This window comes from Pseudopodoces humilis, chromosome 13 (genome assembly GCF_049639895.1).
Source record: "Pseudopodoces humilis isolate 2021_Gansu_Grassland_sample_001 chromosome 13, ASM4963989v1, whole genome shotgun sequence".
Classification (NCBI taxonomy): domain Eukaryota; kingdom Metazoa; phylum Chordata; class Aves; order Passeriformes; family Paridae; genus Pseudopodoces; species Pseudopodoces humilis.
Window position 1 is genome coordinate 7,023,733 of NC_142212.1, and position 22,304 is coordinate 7,046,036.

Below are 22,304 nucleotides of genomic sequence, written 5' to 3' on the forward strand. Positions count from 1 at the left end.
AGGCAGTTTGGTATGAACATGAACCCAGTCCTGGCAATTCCAGAGGAGTTCAGAGGGCCAGGATTTGGCAGCCTATCAGGACAATCCAAGTTGTCCTGACAATAAACAGGCAGGGGGTATTTGCTCCTCAAAGCAGGATGGGATGTGCTGGCTGTGTGTAGGTCTGCAATGAACATTGCACCTTTCAATACCCTGCACCCACTCCCCAAAGGCTGCGAGTCCCTGTGGGTCCGGATAGAGTGACAGCCACCAGGCAACAGCATAACGAGAGGAAAAACATATGCTGAGCCCATGAAAGCCTCCCCAAGATGTGAGCAGCTCCACAGACCTCCACACCTGTCATAGTCATGAGGACTGGCCGCTCTGGACACATCCAGCCTGCTGCCTCTGCCCAGGGCCACCAGCACACAGCAGCATCAACTCAAACAGCACCCACAGGGCAGCAGGTGCTGCAGGCAGGAGGAACTGAGAGAGTTGTGTGTGTGTGCATATCTCCCTATCAAACAAAAAAACCCCGAGGGACTTCCAGTGTGATCCTTTGCTTCAGCACAAACAGCTGGGCTTGGCCACCTCACTGGTGCCCCAGCCACCACTGCAGCCCCAGAGCTGTGCCTTGCCTATGGCACACGCGCTCTAGGCAGGAGGAGGAGCAAGAACTGATTTTATTCTTTCATCCCTGTGATCTGATCACCACCCAACCTCACGACTCATCCATCCATATTTTGACTCGCTGCAGAAGAGAAATGTTTTCACTCTCCTGCCCCCCTCAAGGCAGGGCCTTTCCTACCATTTTATACCTAACTAGGATTGAAAAAGTGCAAGTTAGTCATAGCACAATGGTCCCTTTTTTGGAGGTAAAAATGCCACCACTTTCAAGTGTATTATCTGCCTGCTCCACAGGTTTCAAAGTGGAAGCTTCACAGCCAGGGAAACTGGGCCAACAGCCTTTGTTGGAAAAGAGAAATATTTCTATGAAGCTGTTTCGCATTTTATTAGGTTCATTTTACTGTTTCTTAAGCCTGGTACAGCTGGCAAGGTCTGGCTCAGAGGGCTGTGGGGAAGAACCTGTCCAGACAAAACTCATTAGGACTCAGCTAAAATAATTGCAGAGAGGCAGATCAATCTCATCCTTAAATTAATTGACTAGCTGTCAAGAAGGGAAGACCCCGAGGTTTGGGACACTCTCACTGCTGGAAAGAGCTGGACACGTCTCCAGTGCCTGACAAAGAAAACCTTTTGAACTGATTGTATCCTCTGGGATTCTCTATAAATACATCTGGGGAGAGTGTATGTACAGATCAAGTCGATAAAGAGATCTGACAGAAAAGCACTGTAGTATTTCACTCTCCCTCCTTGCCCAAGGCAAACCATTTTAGTTCTTTCCCTTCCTTGGACAGCCATATGAAATATCCTCGGCTTCTCCAGTGATCATTAATTCTCGCTGCAAAGAAGAGGGGGAAGCAAATCTTTTGTCTGAGAAGATTAATCCCTGTGATAATTTTGTAAGGTTGGGCAAGTCATTACAAGGCTGCACTGCCAACTTTCCAAAGCAGCAGCTCAGGAAGGTGAGGTGGCTTCCTATTCCCTCCTGGGACAAAAATGCCCCCAAACAGGACCACTGACTGAGAGCCAACACTGATCCAGGCTTTTAGCTGCCAGGCCATCAGGGATGCCCACACAGTTAGGCATGCATGGGAAGGCAGGTACCTGAAGTTCACTCTTCTTTCAGGAGCTGCCTTTGGAAATGTTCCTGAAAAAGGAGCTGGAATAGCAATAGGATCAAAATGCTGGATGTCACAGGAAAGCTCCCATTGCAGCAGAGACCCGAGGCTGATTTGTCAGCTGGAACAGCCTCCACAGGAATGTGGTGGAGGCCCCATAGTCAGAGGCTTTCAAGATACAATTGTGTGCTAGATAACCATGTTCCCTTTCCCATGAAAGGCTGTGCTCTCTTTGCATGCCCCTTCCAACCTTGTCTGCTCCCATTTTGTGATCAATTAGAACTGGGAGGCCACAGTGGCAGAAGCCTGCATCCCACACCAGCTGCTTCCCTAGAACCTGGACTCCCCTGCCTGCTGCTAAGACAGACTCTTGCACAGAGTCAACAAAAAGTTGAGGAAAACCTGGGTGATTTCACACATGGCACAAGCTGCAGAGGCAGGCAAGGAGTCTTTGTAACTACGAAAGCTCAAAGCTGGTCAGCGAACCTTTCCTGCTCAAAGCAGCAATGCTATCAGAGCTGCAGTTTCACACCTGCCCCTATGTAAGAGCTGAATAGCAGAGCCAAAACAGAAGCTGCACAGTTTGCTTGCAAGAGGAGAGGTGTGTGCAGGCACAGGCAGCAGAGCAGCAGGAATGGCACCAGCACAGGCTGGGAAACTAGCACACATTGACCGGTGCACACCAATGTGCCTGGCACAGGCAGCACTGAACATGAAGCACGGTCAGTGTTAATTCACTGCCAGCCCGCAAGGACCAGGGAGAAGGTGACAGCAGATGACCAGTGGCCTGAGGCTGCCACATTCCTCTGGGGACATGGGAAGTGGGGATGCCTACTGCGAGTGGCAGGAGACGTGATGCAGAGCCCCGGATCCCCATATGTTCCACACAGGAGGAGCGCGTTCCCTGCAGACACAGGATAAACGGACCTGTTCTGCCGCATGAGCCCACCCCACGCCCAAGGCCCCCATGGCATCCAACAACACTTCCCACCAAACCCCCTTCCATCTGGCTCAGCTCCCCAGCCTGACCTTGTGGGCATCCTGCCCTCCCCTGCCTGCTCCACGCTGAAGGCGAGGTCACTCACGATCATAGGACCGAAACATCTTTGGATGGTTTTGTCGCTAAAAATATTTAATAACTACAAGTTGCACAAACTGATGTGATGTGACATCCAGCTGGGGGGTGCCAACCAGCAGTGAGCGGGTGTCCTCGCTGCAGAGAGCCCACTGAAAACCAGCTGTCAGTGCAGGTCAGCGAGAGATGAACGTGTCTGCAAAGGCACAGGCACCTCGGGCTCCCTCTCCGCTTCCTGCTGTTGCCTGTCACCTTTCAGACAGGCTCGAGCTGGAGCATCACAGTGCCCACCCCTCGCCTGCTCATCCTCCCCAGCCTGAGATCCAGAGCTTCACTGGCTCCTGGCAGAGAGCACACACCAACTAAGGGTGTTCTCCAGCACAGTGACCAAGCCACTCTGGTTCTTCCTTGTCCTCAACATCAACCAGGCTGGACAACCAGGAAAGGTCCATGAATAGTGTACCAGCTACATGTGACATGACCTACAGCCCAGCTAGGGACCGTGCAAGGGCTCCAAAAACACTTTCCCTGGAGCCTGAATCCTTACTCCAAACATCTGACAGCCCATGGCCAAGCAGCCTGTCACACTGTCAGCTCTGGTCTTGTCCTTGCCATTGATACAAGACTGACACATCAAATCCTCTATGACTTTTTCCCCCGTTATTATTTGATGTGTGAGGATCACTTCCCAGCAGTGTCAGGTAACCTCCTGTCTTCCTGGGAGCCCTACAGACCTATACCCAAGAGCACATGGGCTTAAACTGAAGGTCATCCCACCCCTAACCTCAGCACCTTCTTTAAGCAAATTAATTCCCACAGTCACACTGGGGCATGAGAAAAAGACAGGAGAAGGATCAAGAATTCAAATTCCCAGAAAGCCACTGGAATATTCTGTAGGGTAACCCATTGATGCAAACAGGAAGAACATCAACTGGATGAGTCTTGCCAGACCCAGATGACAGACAGACGCTGAGGGCAGCAAAGTCTCAGGTTAGTAGCGATAAGTTCTAGATAAAGGTATCCTATTCCCCCTTCTCTCTATAGAGATGGCTATATGGCTTTGATTGGCCCTGCTCAGCAAGGGCTCCACCTTGGGCAGTACTCTCTAGCCTCTGGTCCCCAGGGCTTGCAGGAGAGCAAAGGAGTTCATGAGGATAAATGAAGCTGTGGCTGAGGAACACAGGACTGAGCATCTGTTAGCAATTCCTAGACCTCTGGAGGAAAATTCGGACAGCAGTTGATTGGCTGAAGCTGCCACTGTGATGAGCTCTCACGCACGTGCAGACTGAAGCCTGAGCTGCTCGCACACGACAAGTTGGCATTTAAAAATGCTTCATGCACAGAGCCCGGAATAAATAAACTAAATCATCCAGGAGAAAGAATTTAAGTGGAAAAACATCCCGATAATTGAATCCTTTTTGCAAATGTTTTATCAGCTCCCAACCCCCAACCCCAGCCTCCCAACACACCCAAGCAAAAGGATGGCCTTTAAAACACCAGCCACCTGGGATGGCAACACAGCTCCACAGACCTTCACTTAGAACAGCTGGGAGAAAAGGATTTTCAACAGATCTAAGCAATGGCAGTAGGCTCAGCAGCATGGTCAGGAGAGACAGAGGGGAAAGATGAGGTGCAGCCTCACAAAGGTGCTGAAGCACAGCTGCCAAAGGACCACTTAAGCTCCCAACTCCCCCCAGACAAAGAGGCATCCACCTTATGGAGCTGTTTGGGGCACTAGGTAGAGGAGAAGAGTCTGCAGGATGGCACAGATCCTGGATAGGTCAGCCAGGGGAAACTTCAGCAGCACTAGTGAGAAGGGAGGAGTGTCCATTGAGCATTTCTGCACTGAATTTAGGACAGTCAGATGACATGGGCAGAGGATGCGGGTGAAATGTTTGTTCTTCCATGACAAGATAAAACACGTGGCTCGCAGGCCCAGATAACACACATTTTAACATGCTGAAGTCCCCACTGACAAGCTGTCCACATGTCAAAGGGTGATCTCTGGCCAGCTGGAGATGCTAACCCAGGAGAGACAGCAGCCTGTACCTGCCAACATCCAATGGGAAAATAACTGACTTGAACAAGCACAGACTGGCCAGGCAAAGACAGCCAAGACAAAATATACGGATGGCTACAACTGGGCCAGATCACCAGGAAGCAAAGGAGATTGGCATAATTAATGCCAACCAACACTCATTTACAGCTGTCAGATCCTGTTGGCAAACATGATTTATTTTTGTGGGGAGGGTGGACTTGACTGATAAACAAACCAGCACTCGTGCTGTTCAATCAAGCTCAGAGAAGACGTAGGACTTGGCATCGTTTCCCATCTTTAATCGAGAAACTACAACTCCATCAAAGGGCAGAGGCACGTGTTTGAAGCCGCTACTAGCTGGCTCAGATCAAACCCAGGACTGGGGGGTCTGTGGCAGGGGACAAGATCTGTACCAGAGATCCACGTGCTGCAATACAACCATTGCTGAAATGAAGCATTTGTTTGAGCTACTGACAAGCCACAGAACTTTCTAAGTTGAAAACAGGTCTGAAAAAGAAACCAGAAATTAAGGCCAGAACATATGGAAAATGTTGGAAAATACAGCTTTGTGTATTTAGCTTAGCAAAGAGAGAGGAAAGAGGTGACTGCACCCTAAACTGCCATAGCTAACAAGGGGAGCAAAGCTTGCTCCAAGCTAATGGTCCGAGGAATAACACATTTCCCTTGCTGTAAACAGGAACAAGCCACATCTTTCTAGCACCTTGTGGAGCACCTTTTATGGGGTGTCGAGGAACACGACAGTCTCTGTCAGGCAGAAGCCAACCTGATAGTCTCCCAAATCTTTCCTTGCATCACAGAGTCCACACCAGCCATTCTTGCCCGAGATCTGCATTGTAAAGGAGTGACTGACAAGTCCATGGAAGTGGGAAACTTGTGATTACAGAACCCAGGGGAAGGAAAAAAAGCTGGGAGTTTAGCTGAAGTTGGAGGATACCTTTACAAGACCATCTAAAGAGATAAAACCCCAGTTTTCCAAGTTAGGCAGAGTCAGAATTTGAGGTCAGGCAGCTGGTGCTCTGGAGAGTGCAAGCAGTCAGGATGATACTGACATTTACTTCCACATTCTCCTTGGCTGAAGAGAGCACAAAACTGACCCAAAAAAACCCACAAAAAGAGGCCATGTTAAAGCAGGCACTTCTAGGGCTGCAGTGGGAGACACCTGCCAGCTCTGCCTTGGATGCACTTAGCTCTCCAGCTTCCAGAGGAGACCAACAGCCAGCAGGTCCAAGCCCACCCACCTGGCAATGCCCAATAGATGCCAGAATGGATGTAGAGAGATGCAGGGACACAGCCCACCACAGAGAGCTCACTATACCTAAACCAGGAGAAACACTCCTTGAAATGCCAGGAGATTACAGGGGAATAACCTGCTCCCAGAGCTGTCAGAAAGGGTCCCCACCAGAGTAGAGCTTTCTCCTTTGCTCCCAGGAGCTGGGAGTGCCAGGTCTGACAAGCACTGTGTTGTGGGCCAGGAGTGCACATCCCAGGAAAGCAGGGCATACCTGCCTGGAGGCAGGGAGAAGCAACATCAGAGGTTATTAGGGAGGAAATGCTCCTAAGGGACACTAAACAACCCCAGCCTATGCCCTAAATAATCCATGTTAAGAATAATGAGCTAGCAGCCTCTCCTCGCCTCCTCAGAAGGCAATTCTAGCCAGTCAGTCAATACCAGCCTGCCATCCCAGGGGAAGGATGTCCTCTTACCTGCCAAGGATGGCTGCAGCCATTTCCCCACAGCTCCCAAAAGCCAGGCTTGCAGCAAAAGTCTCACAGAAATGCCAGCTCCTGAGCTCACAAGAGCCAGGAGGCAAAGATGTATGCTGCAAGGACAGTCTGGACATGAGACCTCCTGCTCCACGCCAGCTCATCTCCCTTCCACCCTTAATGAAAGGAGCCTGTCACCCAATGGCTCTTTTTTAACTCTTGTTATAAATTTAACTTTTCCTGTCCCTCCAAAGCCACAGCAGACTGCGAAAAGTCCAGACTGCTGAAAGCCAGCACCGCTGCATCCTCACTGCTTGGGAAACACGAGCCACAAGCATTCCTGCTAACTTCTGCACAGCACCAGCAAGCCCAGAGGGAGCCACACGTTTCATCCACATCCACCAACCTTTGGGACTACATGTCCCCAAGTTAACCTCAGGGGATGCCGTGGGAAGGCTGCTGGAGTGCCAGCTGTGGTAAGGCTTCTTTCAACTCTGGCCCAGACTTCCCCCCCACCTCTCGCTGTCCTGTTCCCTCAGCTGGACCCCAAACCCTCAGCTCCTTTACCCTACATGCCCCACTCCAGTCTCCTTCTCCTCCCATTCTTCTTCTCTATTTTTCAGCATCTCCAAAGCTTTCTCCACCCTCCCTCCACACCTTGCAACCCTCTTCCTGCCTCCTTCAGCTCTCTCTCCATTCCCCACTCTCCCACACCTTCTTTCTAGGACTAGGCAGCCATGTCATCCTCCCTCCACTTCAGCTAATTCCCTCTCTCCATGAGAGCCAGCGTTTCATCCCTGCCTCTGAGTCCCCTTTCATGACTCATGGCTTTTGCCTTCGAACCTCCTGAGATGGGAGAGCTGTGGGGGGACCTGCTCTTGGCAGGCCTGACCCCCAGCTCTCATTAACAGCACCCTTCCCAAAGCAGGCACACAGGAAACAAATAAATAAAGCAAATCTGTCTCGCTGCTCTCTCGGGTTGCTTAAGGGAGTTGGGCTCCGGGGGTGGGATGAAGGATGCTATTTGGAGAAGCCGTCTCCATGGCAACCCCTATTCCCACCACAGAGCGGGCACAGGTCACCTGTTTCCATGAAAGTTTCCCCCTTTCCTTCCCATCCCTCCATCCCAAAAAGTGCCAGCACAGCCCCAGGGGTGCAGACAGTCCAGGCTGAAGGAGAAGCAGCAACGCCACAGAATCAGCAGGGATGCTGCTGGCACGGCTGCAAACGGCCTCCTGAGTCCCCCATGCCACACTGGAGAAAGGCAGGGCATGCCCACGGTGCAGTGTGCAGGGAGCAGCAGCACCCAATCCCCTCTGCCCCACCCAGCATGGCAAATCCACCCCTCTTCCTGCCTGTGTCCCCACGGTCAGTGCCAGATGGGCAGGGGGGCCCCGCTCTGCTGCAGGACATTTGGACAGACACAGGCACCCTGACCCATGTGCTGCTGGGACTGGGACAGAGATCAAAATGTGTCCCCTCCCACTGCACGTGGATGTGGGTGCTCTGTTCCCATATGATTTCAGTTACTGCAAATCAAAATCGACCGCTCCCATTGAACACTACCAGGTGCTCCCAGAACAACCCGTGGTTCCCTTTTTAGCTCTAACAACTCCATCTCTCATGCAGCAGATGTGTTGCTGGGACCTTTCCCCAGCTCAGGCAGCGTCAGCCTGGTGTCTCCGAGCGCTCCCACCCGCGCCAGCCCCCTCCGTGCCCGCCCGCGCGTCCGCCACAGGGCTGGCAGCAGTGCCTGGTGCCCCCACAACAAAACCGGCACAGCTCCAGGAGGAGACACAGAGGATGGAGCCAGAGGGTGAGAACAGGAGTTCTGCTCTCCAGAATGGGGGAAAGGAGCAGTGGTGGTGATGCACTAACGCATCTTCCACCAGTAGCAGTGGGCAGCTCCCTGAGGCTGGGGTGGACAAGAGGGTCGGCAAAGACCCCCAGCTGAAGCTCCAGGATTGGCACCCAGGCAGCCATCCTGCAGCACAGCGCAGGCTGGAGGGATTCACACGGTTCCCCCACAAGGCTGGGAGTTTCGCCAGGAAAAGCAAGTTTATAAATAGTGTGTTTCAACACGAACAAACGAAAGCGTCAGAACTCGACAGTCAGATAAGCCAAGGGCTGAGTACTGGCCCCTCCACAGCATCCTCCCCCACTGGGAAGGACAGTCCCTTCCCTCCATCATCCAGCTGGCCAGGACCTTCCTTGCTCTCTGGAAAGCCTGCATCTGGAGGTGTCTGTGTCAGATGTGCTGCTTGGGAACACCCTTGCCACAGCTGCTCTGGCAGCCAGAGCAGGCAGCAGAGCTGGCTTCAAAAAGACCACAAGCAGCAGGGATGGCCACTAGGGGCAAGGGCAAACACAGCCCACAGCAGCCAGCTGCCCAGCCAGGGCCAAGATCCACAAATTTCAATGTATTGCTTGAAAGAAAGTTTTCATAAGCCCACAGGCCAGAAAGTTCTAACTTCTCCTCCTGTCCCTGAAGAAGACAGCTGCCCCACTGTTGAGGCTGGCACTCAAAACAGAAGTTCTATGGCATGAAGCATTACACCGAAGGGCACATACCTGCCAGATCCTAACAACAAGAAAGAGACTCAATGGGAAAATCAGCTTTTATCTCTGTGTTAAGGAGAAAAGCAGCAAGTTATTAGATGAGAACTTGTTTCTCATAAACACAAAACAGCAGAGAAGACACCCCTGTGCCTACCGAGTGAATAGAAGGACATCCCTGCTGGGGAACTACCTGCCAGATTGCAAAAGGAGGAGATCTTGATGGTAGTGCCCAAGGGAAAACATCAAGACATGACATGTCAGAGCAGCCCCATCAGCTGTCAGGAAGAGAAGCCTCTGACAGCCCACTGAACACATGCAATGCTCCTCACGCCACACTCGTTTACCTTGATGTAAGTGTCAAGGGCTGGGTGGACACGGTTGACTGCCAGATGGATGGACAATGGTGTAGTGAATGGGAAGGTCGCCATGACCACGTGGCTGGGAGCAGGGAAGCTGAAGATCTTAAAGCCATACTTCTGGAACCGTTTGATCTGCTCTTCCGATGGCTTCGCGTCTCCCTCGCTCAGGATGCGGCCAATGGCAAAGCGGCACTTCTCTGGAGACACCTGATTGAAAGGACAGACAGACAGTGTCAGAAGAAGAGAGAGGCTTGACACTGGCCAAAACCTCAGCTTGCTGAGCTTGGAGGCAGGAGATGATCATAAACCAGTAAAAGCAATAATCCAGCATGACTGAGCACACCAAAGCAGGAGCAGGCTGATCCAGGCCTCAATCATCTACACTCCTCCAAGCCTAAATGCACGGCCCAGTGGGGAAGGGTCTGCTCCTCTCCTTAGAGGGCAGAGAGACTTGCAGCAGAGAAGAGCTAAACCCCACCAAGCTGCTCACTCAAACCTGTCATAGGTGACAGTCACTGCAGGAAGTGTCTCTCCTGATACTGCATCAGACACCTTTCTGTCAATAGCTGGTAACCACCATCCCCTTCTGCAGGACACCCCTGCAGCTCAGGGAGGGGTCTTAGAGATGTGATCACAGCTTTCCCAGTTTGCCTCCACCCCACTCCTGAGGAAGACTCCTGACACGTGCACATGCCATCAACCCCCATGGGTCACCTGCACTAAGCTGAAGAAAAATTCAGAGGCTGACAGGTCTTTCCAAAATAGGCACACTCAGTATGGCAGTTTTGGGGTGGGGAAACTGAGGCAGGCAAGACCTGCATTCAGTCACCCAGCTGCTTGTAGTAACACAAAGAGAAACATACTAATTTCTATCCTGAACCCAAACAACATGAAAAAACCCTAAAACATGCTCTCTTTACAGATTTGAGGATGCCTCCCATTAAGACAGGGGGTGCAGGGCTCTTAGCCCAGCGGGGGGGGTGCTCAAAGCCCTGCTACCAGCACAGTGATGGCCCACTAAGGGTACAAAGATGTCACAAAACTCTCACACAGACAATGTGAAGTAGAGAGGATGCACCAAGGCCAGAGTTTTACCAGCTCCCATCCCCATGGAACACCACAAGGTGATCTGTGCTTCCTGATCTCATCCCTAACTTTGCTGTTCTAAAGCTCACCAAAGCTTCCTCCTGCAGTGTAACCACTCTCTCCACACTCTTTGCCCTGCCTTTCCCTTAAACACCTTTTGATGTCGCACGGCAGGACCGTTCAGGAGGAGGAACACAAGCAGAGGTAAATGGAAAGAAGAAAGCAGCCTGTGGAGCAGCATCCACCAGGCTGGGGACACGTCTCATGGCTCGCTCTTGCCCTCCTGTGCTGCAAGAGGGAGCTGCAGACAGGGCTGTGCCCAGCATCCATCAGCACTCCGGGCAGGAAAGGAGAAACAGATCCACCACAAAGACAGCAAGAGGCAGCTGAAAATGGCATCCCTGGGAAAAGAGCCAGATTAATCAAGGAGATATGGAAATCTAGATTAAATTCCTTTAAATATTCAATCTCCATTTATGTCCTGAGCAAAGATAGTTCAATCCCAGCCCCAAAGCAACTGTCGGAAGGACTGGAGCTGCTGGAGTGGGCAGCAATGCTTGGCCAGGCATGTTTTCCTCTTCCCTTCTCCTTTTACCTTTCCTTTTCACAGCATGTAGCCCCACAGACATCTTTCCAAGGGTAGCAACAAGGCAGATTTGCCTTCTCCCCATGGAAAGGAAAAAGGAAAAGAGGAAAAAAGAAAAGAGGAAAAAGGAAAAGAGGAAAAACTCCACTTAAAACCAGCTTTCCCCTAACAGATTTGTCTTTTACAGTAGGTAGGTGCTGATCAAAGTCTCTAGTCCTCCAAGCATCCTGACAGAGAAGTTCTGGAAATTATTACTTAATCTATCAATCAGCTTTGCCAATTGGAACAAAACTCATTTCTGCATTCATGGAGCATTTTGGCCTTATCTGTCCAACACTTGGGCACGGGCTTTTGTCTGAGCACATGGACTGTAAGCAAAAGGCCCTGGCATGTACCCACAGCTATACATGAGCAGAAGCTTGGCTGGTGCTGAGTACAAACCCACCCACCACATCCAGTCCTTGCTGAGGAGTTATTTTTGTTCCTGCCAGAGGTGGGAAAAGGAGGGAGAAGTCCTCTGGGCTGCTAAATATTAAATAAAAGGGAAAAGAAAAAAAAAGAAGTTGAAATTAATATTAATCTTGTCCATTAAAACACATAAAACATTGCTGGCAGGGTTTGGGCAGCACTCGGGGAGCATCCTTGTGTGAATGTTGGAGAGCCAGGAGTCAGCAGGGAGCCCCAGGGACACTGGTGGCAGTGGCTGCCCCGAGGCCTGGTATGACCCCAAGGCAGCCCACATGCTCCAGGCCATGGGGCTCCCCTCAGCCCCTCTCCCAGCCAAAAGCAGCATACAGCTGCTGCTCTCCAGCTCAGCATTCCCATCCTCTCTCCCAGCCACCTCTCCTAGAGCTGTCCACCAGCACAGTAACTGCCACACGGCACCTGCTGGCCAGCAGCCCCTTCCTGCCCCAGAGTTGGGGGCACCAAACCCTCAGGAGCCATGGCTGGGGATGGCTGGCTGGCCAGAGCCCTCCTGTGCTCCACAACACCACAGGACAAAGCCAGCAAGTTCTGCTGCCAGACAAAATGTCTAAAATGCTGCATGACAAAAGGTCTATTTCTGGAGACAAGTCAACATCCATGGCAAGTGGCCAGCTCTGGGCGGGCCAGCTCTGCCAGAGGGCGCTTCACTGAGGTCAGGAGAGCACTTAGAATGAGGAGGAAGAGGAGGAAATAATCTCTTCCTCTCAGGGGAAAGGCAGCCTGGGTGACCAATTCCACCCTGTGGAACCTCCAGGAATGAAGAGCCAGCAGTGCACACCATCTCCCATGCCATCATGGCTCAGTGGATATGAGTGCACAAGGAGCCACATGGGACCCTAGGGTGCTCTGCACCTGAGCCAGCACGTCAGGTATGAGCACTGCAGTCTCCAGCCCAGAAACCAAGCCCCAACTGGCCCTTTCTTCACCTGCCCACAGGCAAGAGAACCATCTGCCCAAACACATTCTCACTTCCAGCACCCTGCCTGGCCTGACCTGCCTGTTGGTGAGATGTGGATCTCTGTGGGGATCACTTCAGGAGCCACAGATCAGCCCACAGAAGGTCCCACCAGCAGACCAGGTCTGACACTGTGCTTGTGGATGGCAGATGAGGGGAGGCTCCTGTCACTATGCAGAGCTGCAGGCACTGCAGCTATATCCTGCACAGCCCCCCTGTTCCCCAGCCACCACAGTGGCTACAAAGACAGGAGGCTCAGGCCAATGTCACCTGCTCAATGTCATGAGCAAAGGCAGCCGTTCCAGAGAAGAGCAATCTTCATGGGGCTGCCTGCCAAGCCTTGGAGGGCTGGTTAGACTCTTGCCACAAGGAGGAACAGTTGGCTTACAAAACCCTGGATGGCCACCAGAGACAAGGCCTGCAGCCCCACTGCCTTCTCCAGCCACAGGGTGAAGGCAGAGATGCAGCACGTGCAGGAAGAGGAGAAAAAAAGACGTGACCTGGAAGGGGAGGCAGTTTGACCATGCACTGACAGCTCAATTTTTCAGGGTCAGGTCAGAGTTACTCCTTCCTAGCCTTACTTGGTGCTACCAGGGAAAGCACTCCCTGTGCCAGCCAGGGCAGAGGTTACCACAAATATCCTTATCAGTATCCATGGGCCTCAGCAGTACAGGCTTTTACTAGCCCAGGCTTTGGCAAACAAAAAGCCAAAGCACAACACCCTTGATACAATGTCAGCTGAAAAACTGCAGGGCAACCACAGGCATGTGCACATCACATCCCTGGAGTAGGACAGCACTGGGAATGGACACAGCCCTTCTCACAGCATTGATTGCCTGCTCTGTGTCCAGAGACCACGGCAGAACATCAGGATTCTCAGTTCCAGGTGAGGCCCTCAGCACAAGGATACAAATTAGTGGCAATGAAATGGCCACTCTGACCACATGGGCACCATGGCTCCTGCTCTAAATACGACACTTCCTCCAGACAAAAGTGTCCAAGCATGCCTAGTCAAACCCTGCCTCTGCCCAGCTCATCCTAAGGAGACAAGTCATCCTTGCCATCATCCTTCCCAGGCCAAGAAGACATCACAGTGTCTTCTCTGCCTCCTGTGACCCAGGTAGGTAGAGACAAGTCCGGACACAAGGACACAAGGTGGTGAACACACCAGGCTCCCCTGTGCACAGCCAAGCTCAGTGCTTTCTCGCCTCCAATATCTTCCTGTCACTGCTCACTCAGCACTATGTTTTCATGGACAAGTTCTTCCCTCAAAGCAGGTCCAATCCTTGGGAGAACCATCTTGCAAGCAACAAAACAAGGTTTCTAAAACAGGACCAGACACCCCCAGAGCAGAAGCACTGGGTGAGAGCTATCAGCCCAAGCACTGTGCCTTGCACCAGCCCCCAACACACAAGCCCAAGCACACATGCACAGCTGCTGGCCACTCTTTTGTCCCTCCTCCCCACGGATTCCTCCACGGTCACACTAGCTACTGCAGAATTACTGGGGAGCCAGGCTGTCTGCCCCAGACAAATGCCCACATGCCATTATTTGGAAATCCCAGAGTCATTTAGTATCAGCAGCCAGGTTCCACCCCCCCAGCAAATTCTGATGCACTTTTGTTTGTTCCTTGCCTTTAACTGTTCCCATGGAGTGCTGGGCTCTGGCTGGCAGCCATCAGGCAGCGTGCTTTCTGCTCACCTCTTTGCCATTAGGAGCATCATGAAGCAACTGTTTCATCAGACAGGAGCCCTCAGCACGAAGCACCTGAGGTTTCAGTAAGAACTCTCAGGGGATGGAAGAACTACAGGGAAGCTCAGAAACACATGAGAGCACTAAAAACGAGAGAAGGAGTATGGATGAGAACAGACCAAGCTTTTGAGAAGAGACCATCTGCTTCCAACCACAGAGCTGCAAGTCCAGAAGGAGCCTTGGCTGCACTTCCAGGGAACATGCCAAAGAATGCCTCACCTTGGGGTCATGAACACTGGCTTCTGTTCCATAACCAGCTCTGCTATCCTGCTGATACCCTGTATAGATATAGATAGCAGAGGCTATCAGAAGATACCAAGCTTTGCTTGCCCAGCGCCTTTCAGTCCAGATTATGCAAAACCCCATCTGCTTTCAGTGCTTTTTCACACACAGGGTCCTCTGTAGATCTGGGAGTCCTTGTGAATCCCAGTGCTCACCTACAGAGGATGAGGTGCACATGCCTGAAACACAAGTAGGGAGCATCCCGAGCTGGGAACCACAGGAGTGTGCACGCCTTGCCGGGCACACCTTACCGTGTGAGGGTTGTCATAGTAGACACCGATGGAGCAGAGCTTCGAGGAGATGCTGCAGCCATCTGTGAAGAGCTGCCCGGATTCTCCATAGGGGCCCACCCTGAACTTGTAGGCCAGTGTCATGTTGCCGACAGGAGGGGAGCCAGCGCTCACAACCACCTCCGTGAAGAGCCCCGAGTAGACGACAAAACCAAAGATGGTCAGCAGCAGCAGCACAACCAGCACCGCAATCAGCCCCAGCAGCACCCAGTCGGTCATGATGGACACCTGGAGCACCACGGTTCCTGAGGCACTGGCAGCAAGAGCAGAGAAGAAAAAGAAGGGCAGTCAAACTACCACATGGGCAAAGAACTGCTTTCTAAAGTGATTTATCTGCAGCAAAATGCACTCTCTTCCAATTCTTCTTATGCGTGAAGCTTAATAGAGTGGAAACCCCCCAGAAGCCTTCTGTATATTAGTGCCACATTGCATCAGCCTGTTCCAATTGGTCACCAGGTACAAATTATATTGCTTCAGCACCACTTGGGAATGAGGTGGTTTTGAAGGGAGGACAGAGAGGCATCATCTCCATCTCCTCCAAACTGTTCAAATCCAATTTTGCACCCAGGAGAGATCAAAAACCACCCTGGGAGCCTGCGTCATGCAACAGGTAACAGATACATAGCACTGGGCTAAGGATCAGGGAACCATAATAAAATAATTTATCATTTATAGGTATCAAACCCACTCTAACCAGGGCAGCCCTTTTGTCATTAGATCTTGAAGCCCAGACCTTCCTGCAATAACCCAAACGAGGACCACACTAGTTCAGATCCAGATCCAAGCACCCAAAGAGGTTCAGAGGAAGCAGAAGACCCAGACAGAAAAAGCATTCCCAATACACTCAGGTACAATGAATTACTGGTATTCCTTTTACATGGCTTTTTTTAAACGAAAAGAGTTTTTATAACTTCAACAAAGGCTTCCTGTTTTGTTTGGCATCTTTTCTCTTGCACTGACTGTGGGACACAGCAGCCTGGTGAATGTCTCCTGCTTGTTTTCACCCACCAAGTGCAACCACTCTGGGGAGTTGCAACCCAAACTATTTCAGAAGAGTTGTTTGTGTTTTACATTCCCTTGAAACACAGCTCTGGTCACACAGGGAATGGTTGTGATGCTCCCCTGGGACTTTCACAGAAGGTAGGTTTGGAAGTGAGCAGTGAAGTAAACAATCCACCTTTACCTCTGTGTGTTATAAACATACTTTGTCCACAAAGCGTCGTTCACCAAGGCTGCTGCTTGTTCACTCAGCTTTACAAGAGAAAAGCCACATCCTGGTAGGAAGTGCAGGCAGCTCCACTCTGCTTGAGCCCAGCAAGCAGATATATGGCAAAACCAAGCCCTGCTGAGCCCAAACTGGGGCCACGCTCCTGAGTCAGGCACCATCGCACACCATGACCCCACTCACCTGAAAAACCAGCTCAGCCCAGAAATGCTTCAAGACATCTGATCCACAGGGGTGCGGGATCTGTGGCGCTGCAGGAGGAAAAAATAAGTATCATTGCTTCCTCTCAAACTCACGGGACCAAAAGCAAAACAGCTGCTGCCGAGCAGCCGTAAGGCACCCGTTCACCTCGGGCCGGCTCCCAAAAGGAGAGGTGTCCCGAGGAGAACCTCCTCCTGCAGGACCACGCAGGCCAAGACTTCTTCTCGAAATTCTGCGGCTGAATGCACGGGCACCAAGAAACATGGAAATGGGAAAGGAACCTCTGCTGGTGTGTCCCAGCCCGGCAGTCCCCGGGGCCAGCTGAGCCGCGCGCGGAGCTGCTCCCGGGTGCCCGGGCAGCCGAGAGCTCCCGGAGGGATAGCCCCGCTCCCGCAGCTCCTCCCTGTAACCAACACAGACCTGGCACTCCCAATCACGGCTCCGCTGATTCCCCCGAGCTGCCAGCCCCACGCCCAGCCCCAGGGCCCTGATGGCAGCCGCCCCAGAGCAGAGCAGGGTATTTTTGGCTGTTCTTCCCAGTTTCCGCGGCTCGTTCCCCGCCGGCACTGGCAGACACCGCCGGCTCCCCACAGCCCTCCTCACGGGCCGGGGATGTCACCTCCCCTTTCCGGCCGGGATGTCGACCCTCCCGGTGCCCGTGCTCGGCGGAGGGTGGGGGTCTGCCCCGAGCGGCCCCGCAGCCCGGCCTGCCTGCCGGGAGCCGCAGCCCTGGGCTCCGCAGGCAGCGCCCTTCGCACCGGCACCGGTGCAGCCCCCGCCGCGGGCGTGCCCGCCGCCGGAGCGCTGCGGGAGCCGGCCGGCGCCCTCCGGCTCCAAGCAGGCCGCGGCCTGGGGGCACCGGATCTGCGCGGCGCTGCCTGCCGGGCCCCGCGGATCCCCGCAGAGCCGCCCCCGCCGCGATGCCGGGCGGGGCCCCCGGGCACCCCCCGCGCTCTCACCGGGGCTCCCGGTGCGGCCGGCCCGGAGCGATCCCGGCGCCGCCCCGCCCCGCCGCCAGGGGGCGGCTGCGCGCGGGGTCTGGGGGCGGGGCCAGCGGGATGGGCGGGGCGCGGGGCCGCGGTACCAGGGCGGAGGGGGCGTGGCTTCAGCCGGGGGCGGGGCTAGGGCGGGGCATCCCCAGGGTTTGCGCTTCCCTGCGGGGCCGCGGCTGCTCCCCGCGGGGAGAGCGCCCCCTGGCGGACGGGCGGCGGCACGGCCTGGCCTCGGGGTGAGCACGGGTTCGAATCCCATCCGAGGTTCCACGGGGCTCCACACGGCTGGCTCCTGGCTGCTTCCCGACTCTCCCCTCCTCTCCCAGCCCGCGCGCTCTCCAGGGCACTGCTGAACTCTAAACAACACTGTGTTCTACAGCCTGTGGGGCTGCAGCATCGTGGCGCACGTTCCGGCGCACGTCCCTGCTGGCTGACCCGAGCCTCAGGCTCCCTGGTGAATGGGCCCCTTCCCTCGGGTGCTGGACAAGCAGGGCCACCCTGCACCAGCCAAGCATCACGGCCCTGACCACACAGCCTAGTCCGGCCGGTCAGGGCAGTGGGAAAAGCTGCTCTGCAGCACCCAAGTCCTTCCCAAGAAACCCAGAGAGGGTTTTAAAGAGCTGCTCACAGGTTCCATCGCTGGGGCTGTTGCAGCCAGACATCTCAGACAGCAGTGGCCAACAAGGGGAGCATCAGGAGAGCTAAGAAGCAACCTTCACACTTCTCTGAACTTTCTTCTCCCTCTTCAACCCTCTTAACAGGGGAAGTTTGCTCTACGTTGGTCCATGAGCCACCTCCAGATGCAGCAACAGGAGCAGTGGAGTGTGCTGTGGCCTCTCTTGCTGTGGTTTCACATCCATTTCCCAACATCCCAACCCCCTCCACTGGGCTTGGTTGGTGGGGTTTTTTTGTTTGCAGAGGGAACCCAGCCACTGCTTTTCACCAGTGTGCTCATTTATGAACAGCAGTGTGAAATACTGCAATACTTCAATACTTGCCTTTCTCCAGCAGCTTCCTAGTGAGGATCTCAAGGCTTTCCATAAACTCAAATTAGTTAAACCTCAGAGGCCCTCCTTGTATTTGGCATTATAACTCTTTTGCAGCTGGAAGAAAATATCCCAGCTTGGTTACGTGTCTCGCCTGGAGCCATGCAGTGAATCACTGGCAAAAAGAGGAACAGAACTCAAAAGCCCTGTCGCTGCCAGCTCTGGCCATCAGACACTTCTTCCTCCAGCCTTAAAGTTTTTTAAATCTGTACACATTTAGCGCGTAACGCTTATGTTTCTCCATTACAACAGCAAACACTAAAATTTGGGTCTAATTTAACAGCTTCATGTCTTCACTCTGAACCAGTACACTGCGGAGAGCTGAGGCAGAAGGATGTAAAATGTGCTCTCCAGCCCTGCGTGTCAGGGTATGGTAGGCACTTGGTCTCAGCAGATTTGTTTGGGCCCTAGGCCCCTCACATCTCTAACAGAGGATGCAGATCAGTCCCTTTTCATTTGAATTCTAAGTGGCAGTCAGAAGTGGAGATGGGTTGTGAGCAAAAGCAGATGTGGGCGAGCTGCCCCACCTCTCAACTTCCAGCCAACATTTCTCCATCTACTTTAGCCTCTCTGTGGAGGGATTCCAGCTTCATCCCAGCATTAGCAGGCAGAAATGATGCTCAATAGGATGGTCATCTCATCTCACTCCCACAGTACTGCACATTGTCTCAGCAGGGTACCTGTGCTGGGATATTCAGCTCCACCTTGGCCCAGAACTTAGCTTTCCAGTTCTGCTCACACCTGCTGGACCCTCCATCCTCTGCTCCAGCACAAGAAGCTTTGTTGTCCTTCCTCTCTCAGTTGCCTTTACCTGCTGGATAAGGTAAGCTGAGCTTTGCAAAGGTCACTTCAGGTGCCCAGTAAGCAAATAGATGTGATAAGGATACTGATCACCTTGGGAAGATGGCAAAACACAAACGGCTCTGACTAACTTTGCATGGAAATACCCTCCCTAGAGGGGCAGGCAAGAGGCCAGAACAGATCACACAGCCCTGGGGAATTTCCATTAGCACAGACACAGACAGGCTCCACTCCCAAGTCTTTCCTGGATACCCATAACAGCAACTCTGCATTACTGTTGATGAACCAAGACTGGCCCTTTGTTCCTTGCAACCAAAGGAGACCATCAGTTGTGGGAAAAACTGGAATGAAGGCAGCACAGGCACATGGAAATGCTCACCTGGTAGGTTCTCTCCAGAGGAAAGACACAGCAGAGGGCAGGGATTGTGCTGGCAGAGGGCAGGACTAGGCTGTGTGGACAGAGTGAGGGCTCAAAGGGCTGTTTGGGTCCTGCTTGGTCCAGTGAGGCAGGACCAGGGTGTGGCTCATTTAAGTGAGTAAGGTTTTAGCCACTGGCCTCCCTAAGCACAGGGTTAGTGTTGCTGGGAGCAGGAAGCCCTCACTGGGAGTCGTTCACAAAGGCTACACAAGACAGCATGGGTTTACCCCTCTGCATAACGGATTCCACTGCTAAGCACCCAGTACTGACACAGAGACTTTTAATATTCGCCAGTGTAGAGCTTCTTGTATGATTGATACATTTTCTAGAAGATTATTCATTTGTTGAAGTGCAGCTGCCATTGGTGGGAAAACCTCAAGGTGAGACCAAGGAAAAGCTCACATACAACCTGGTGTCCCACGAGGGCCAGGCCTGTGAAAGGCAAACAGCATGAAGAGCTTGGCAGCACTTCAGCCCTTGACCTTTTGGTGCCTCCACTAGCACAAAAGAGGAGATGTACTGAAGTATTAACTATTGATCCATTGCTTTGCCCTCAGATTTACATTCATTTCCCACTGCAAGACAGGAATGTTTCTTTCTCATGACAGGAATAAAAATTCCAGTGTTACAGAGTAAGAAAAGGCACACACATCTTTTCAGAAAAAATGTAAAAGTGTTAAGAAATATACAAATTATTCTTATGGCTAACTGACTATTTTGGTCACAAAGGCTAAACAGCAAACTATGTCCCCCCAGGATCTATTAGCAAAAACGGTCTCATAATTAAATGCAGTTTTTAAGTTATGAAGGAATTTTTCAGACAGACACATAACCTTTTCTCCTTCCTACATCTGAAAACCAGAAGGGTCAAGTTTAGCTTGTCACCTTGTGTTCCGATCCCAGTCCTGAACCACACAAACCTGGGTGTTGGAAGATCCAGAGGTTAAAACAAAACTAGCCACTGAACAGAATGGATGGCAGTGACAGGCAAAACATTCAGTAATGCCAAGACACAGAGTGTCAGGATAAGTATTTCTGTCATGGGGAATTTCCATGGATACTACAAGCAAACTTCCATAAAGTTATGGAAGAAAAACTTCTGTAGGTTGTAGCCTATGAGCTCCTCTTTTTTCTATCAAAGCCCTAAACAGCAGATTGGAATTCTACACCTCTGATTATCAGCTGTTTAGCAAGATACTGAGGTGTTTTTATTTAACAAATGGTAATGGAGATTTCATCCCTTCCTTTCAGATGTCACATCACCTCTGGTAGCTACCGTGAATGACGAGGAGTCATTCAGATTCTCGTCTCCAATGTACTACATTTGTACATTGCTTTGATTTTCTGTGAATAAAAGATCACTTATAAGCCTGAAGAGATGCATTATTCATCTTTGAACTCCCCTGAAAATCATTTTAAGCTGTTTATAAGCTCCACTCACTTGGAACTTGGGTGCACAACTTTGACTCATGACCAAACAGGTCTGGCCAAATTCCTCCCGAGGTGCCAGGCAGGGACCAGTGCTCAGAAGGATCTGTTCTTACCTTGGTACCAATGTTTCTCACAGACACCTGTGTTTGATCCAGAGGACAGTATCTCCCTTTGCCCATGCTGGGAATATTGGTACCTTCTACTGCAGTGTGTCTCATACACATACACACACACACACAAAGCACAGGGCTATCCACACCTTTTCCTGGCGAAAAATGTATTTAATAGGGACATTTGCATTGAAATATTCTCTTATTTCTCTTCCTGTGGCATGCCTTCAACTTGCATTGCCTTAGCAGCAACTGTGTACTTCCTTCTTTACCCTGAGGATTATCTTCCATTGTCTTTGAGCTACAGAAGAATACACATTAACAAACCAGGCCTTCCTGTCTTTTTGTTTAACCTCCTCTCTTGTACATGAAGTCTAGATGAAGTTTAGGGTGTTTTCTTACTGAAAACATGAGATAGTTTATCCAGAGTGTTTTTCCATTTTCCACCCAGACAGAACCAAGAAGGGAATCAGGAACACACCACGCTTTGTCTCTCTGGGTTTGCAAACTGTGCTCACAAAAAGTGCTGGGTTTAATGTGGGCTTGTCAACAAGCTCATTCTCTACAGCAAGTGACAATTTAGACTGTCTTCCAGAACTTTTAATGAGGGATCCCCTAACAGGCTTCAGGGATCTCAGCAGGATTTTAAGAGCCTTACACAATGTCATTCTAACCAGAGTCTGACACTTCACAAAGCAAAGCAGCCCAGCGGTAATGACACCAACAGAGCTTTCATGTAAGTGGTTCTCCTTTAGTTTTACAAGAGTGACTGCAGAAGGAACAACAAGCAGGAACATTTGTTCCAACCTTAATTTCTAGCTTCAAAACCAGAAAATTAATTTCTTATAGCCATGTTGTACTCCTGGTTTTAATGCACATGTATAAACAGTGCTTTTAAAAACCTCTCTGACAGCTCTCTAAATTATTACATTGCGACAACAACTCCAAATTTAAAGTCAAAAGATATTTTTCGTATAAGATTTTCATCTCCTTTCTGGCCAAAAAAAAAAACCAGCCTTGCAAAAATACTTAATGAGACTCTTCTAACTACGGAACATCTGTGGGGAGCTGCTGTAAATCTGAGGAGGAGGAAGGCTTCCAAAAGGACTTTCAGAAACCCTGATTATTTATACTTTCATATTTCCCTTTCTTTTCCTACTACCTCA

The 22,304-nt window shown here is 51.6% G+C and overlaps 1 protein-coding gene across 3 annotated transcripts in view; it reads right to left on the minus strand.

Moving 5' to 3' along the window:
* Window positions 1-17,374, minus strand: part of TEX264 (testis expressed 264, ER-phagy receptor) — a 39,008-nt gene extending 21,634 nt beyond the window's left edge. Inside the window, exons 1-4 of one of the 3 annotated variants that reach the window (XM_005522135.3) lie at window positions 17,300-17,374; window positions 16,323-16,390; window positions 14,876-15,167; window positions 9,463-9,684 (exon numbers count right to left, since the gene is read on the minus strand). In XM_005522135.3, the coding sequence (XP_005522192.1) occupies window positions 9,463-9,684; window positions 14,876-15,133 (480 nt within the window). In that variant the 5' untranslated portion in view covers window positions 15,134-15,167; window positions 16,323-16,390; window positions 17,300-17,374. Of the gene's footprint in view, window positions 1-9,462; window positions 9,685-14,875; window positions 15,168-16,322; window positions 16,391-16,487; window positions 16,699-16,760; window positions 16,909-17,299 lie in introns of those variants that run through there. The other 2 variants (XM_014251849.2, XM_014251848.2) reach the window with 2 other exon arrangements.
* Between the last annotated feature and the right edge of the window lie 4,930 nt (window positions 17,375-22,304).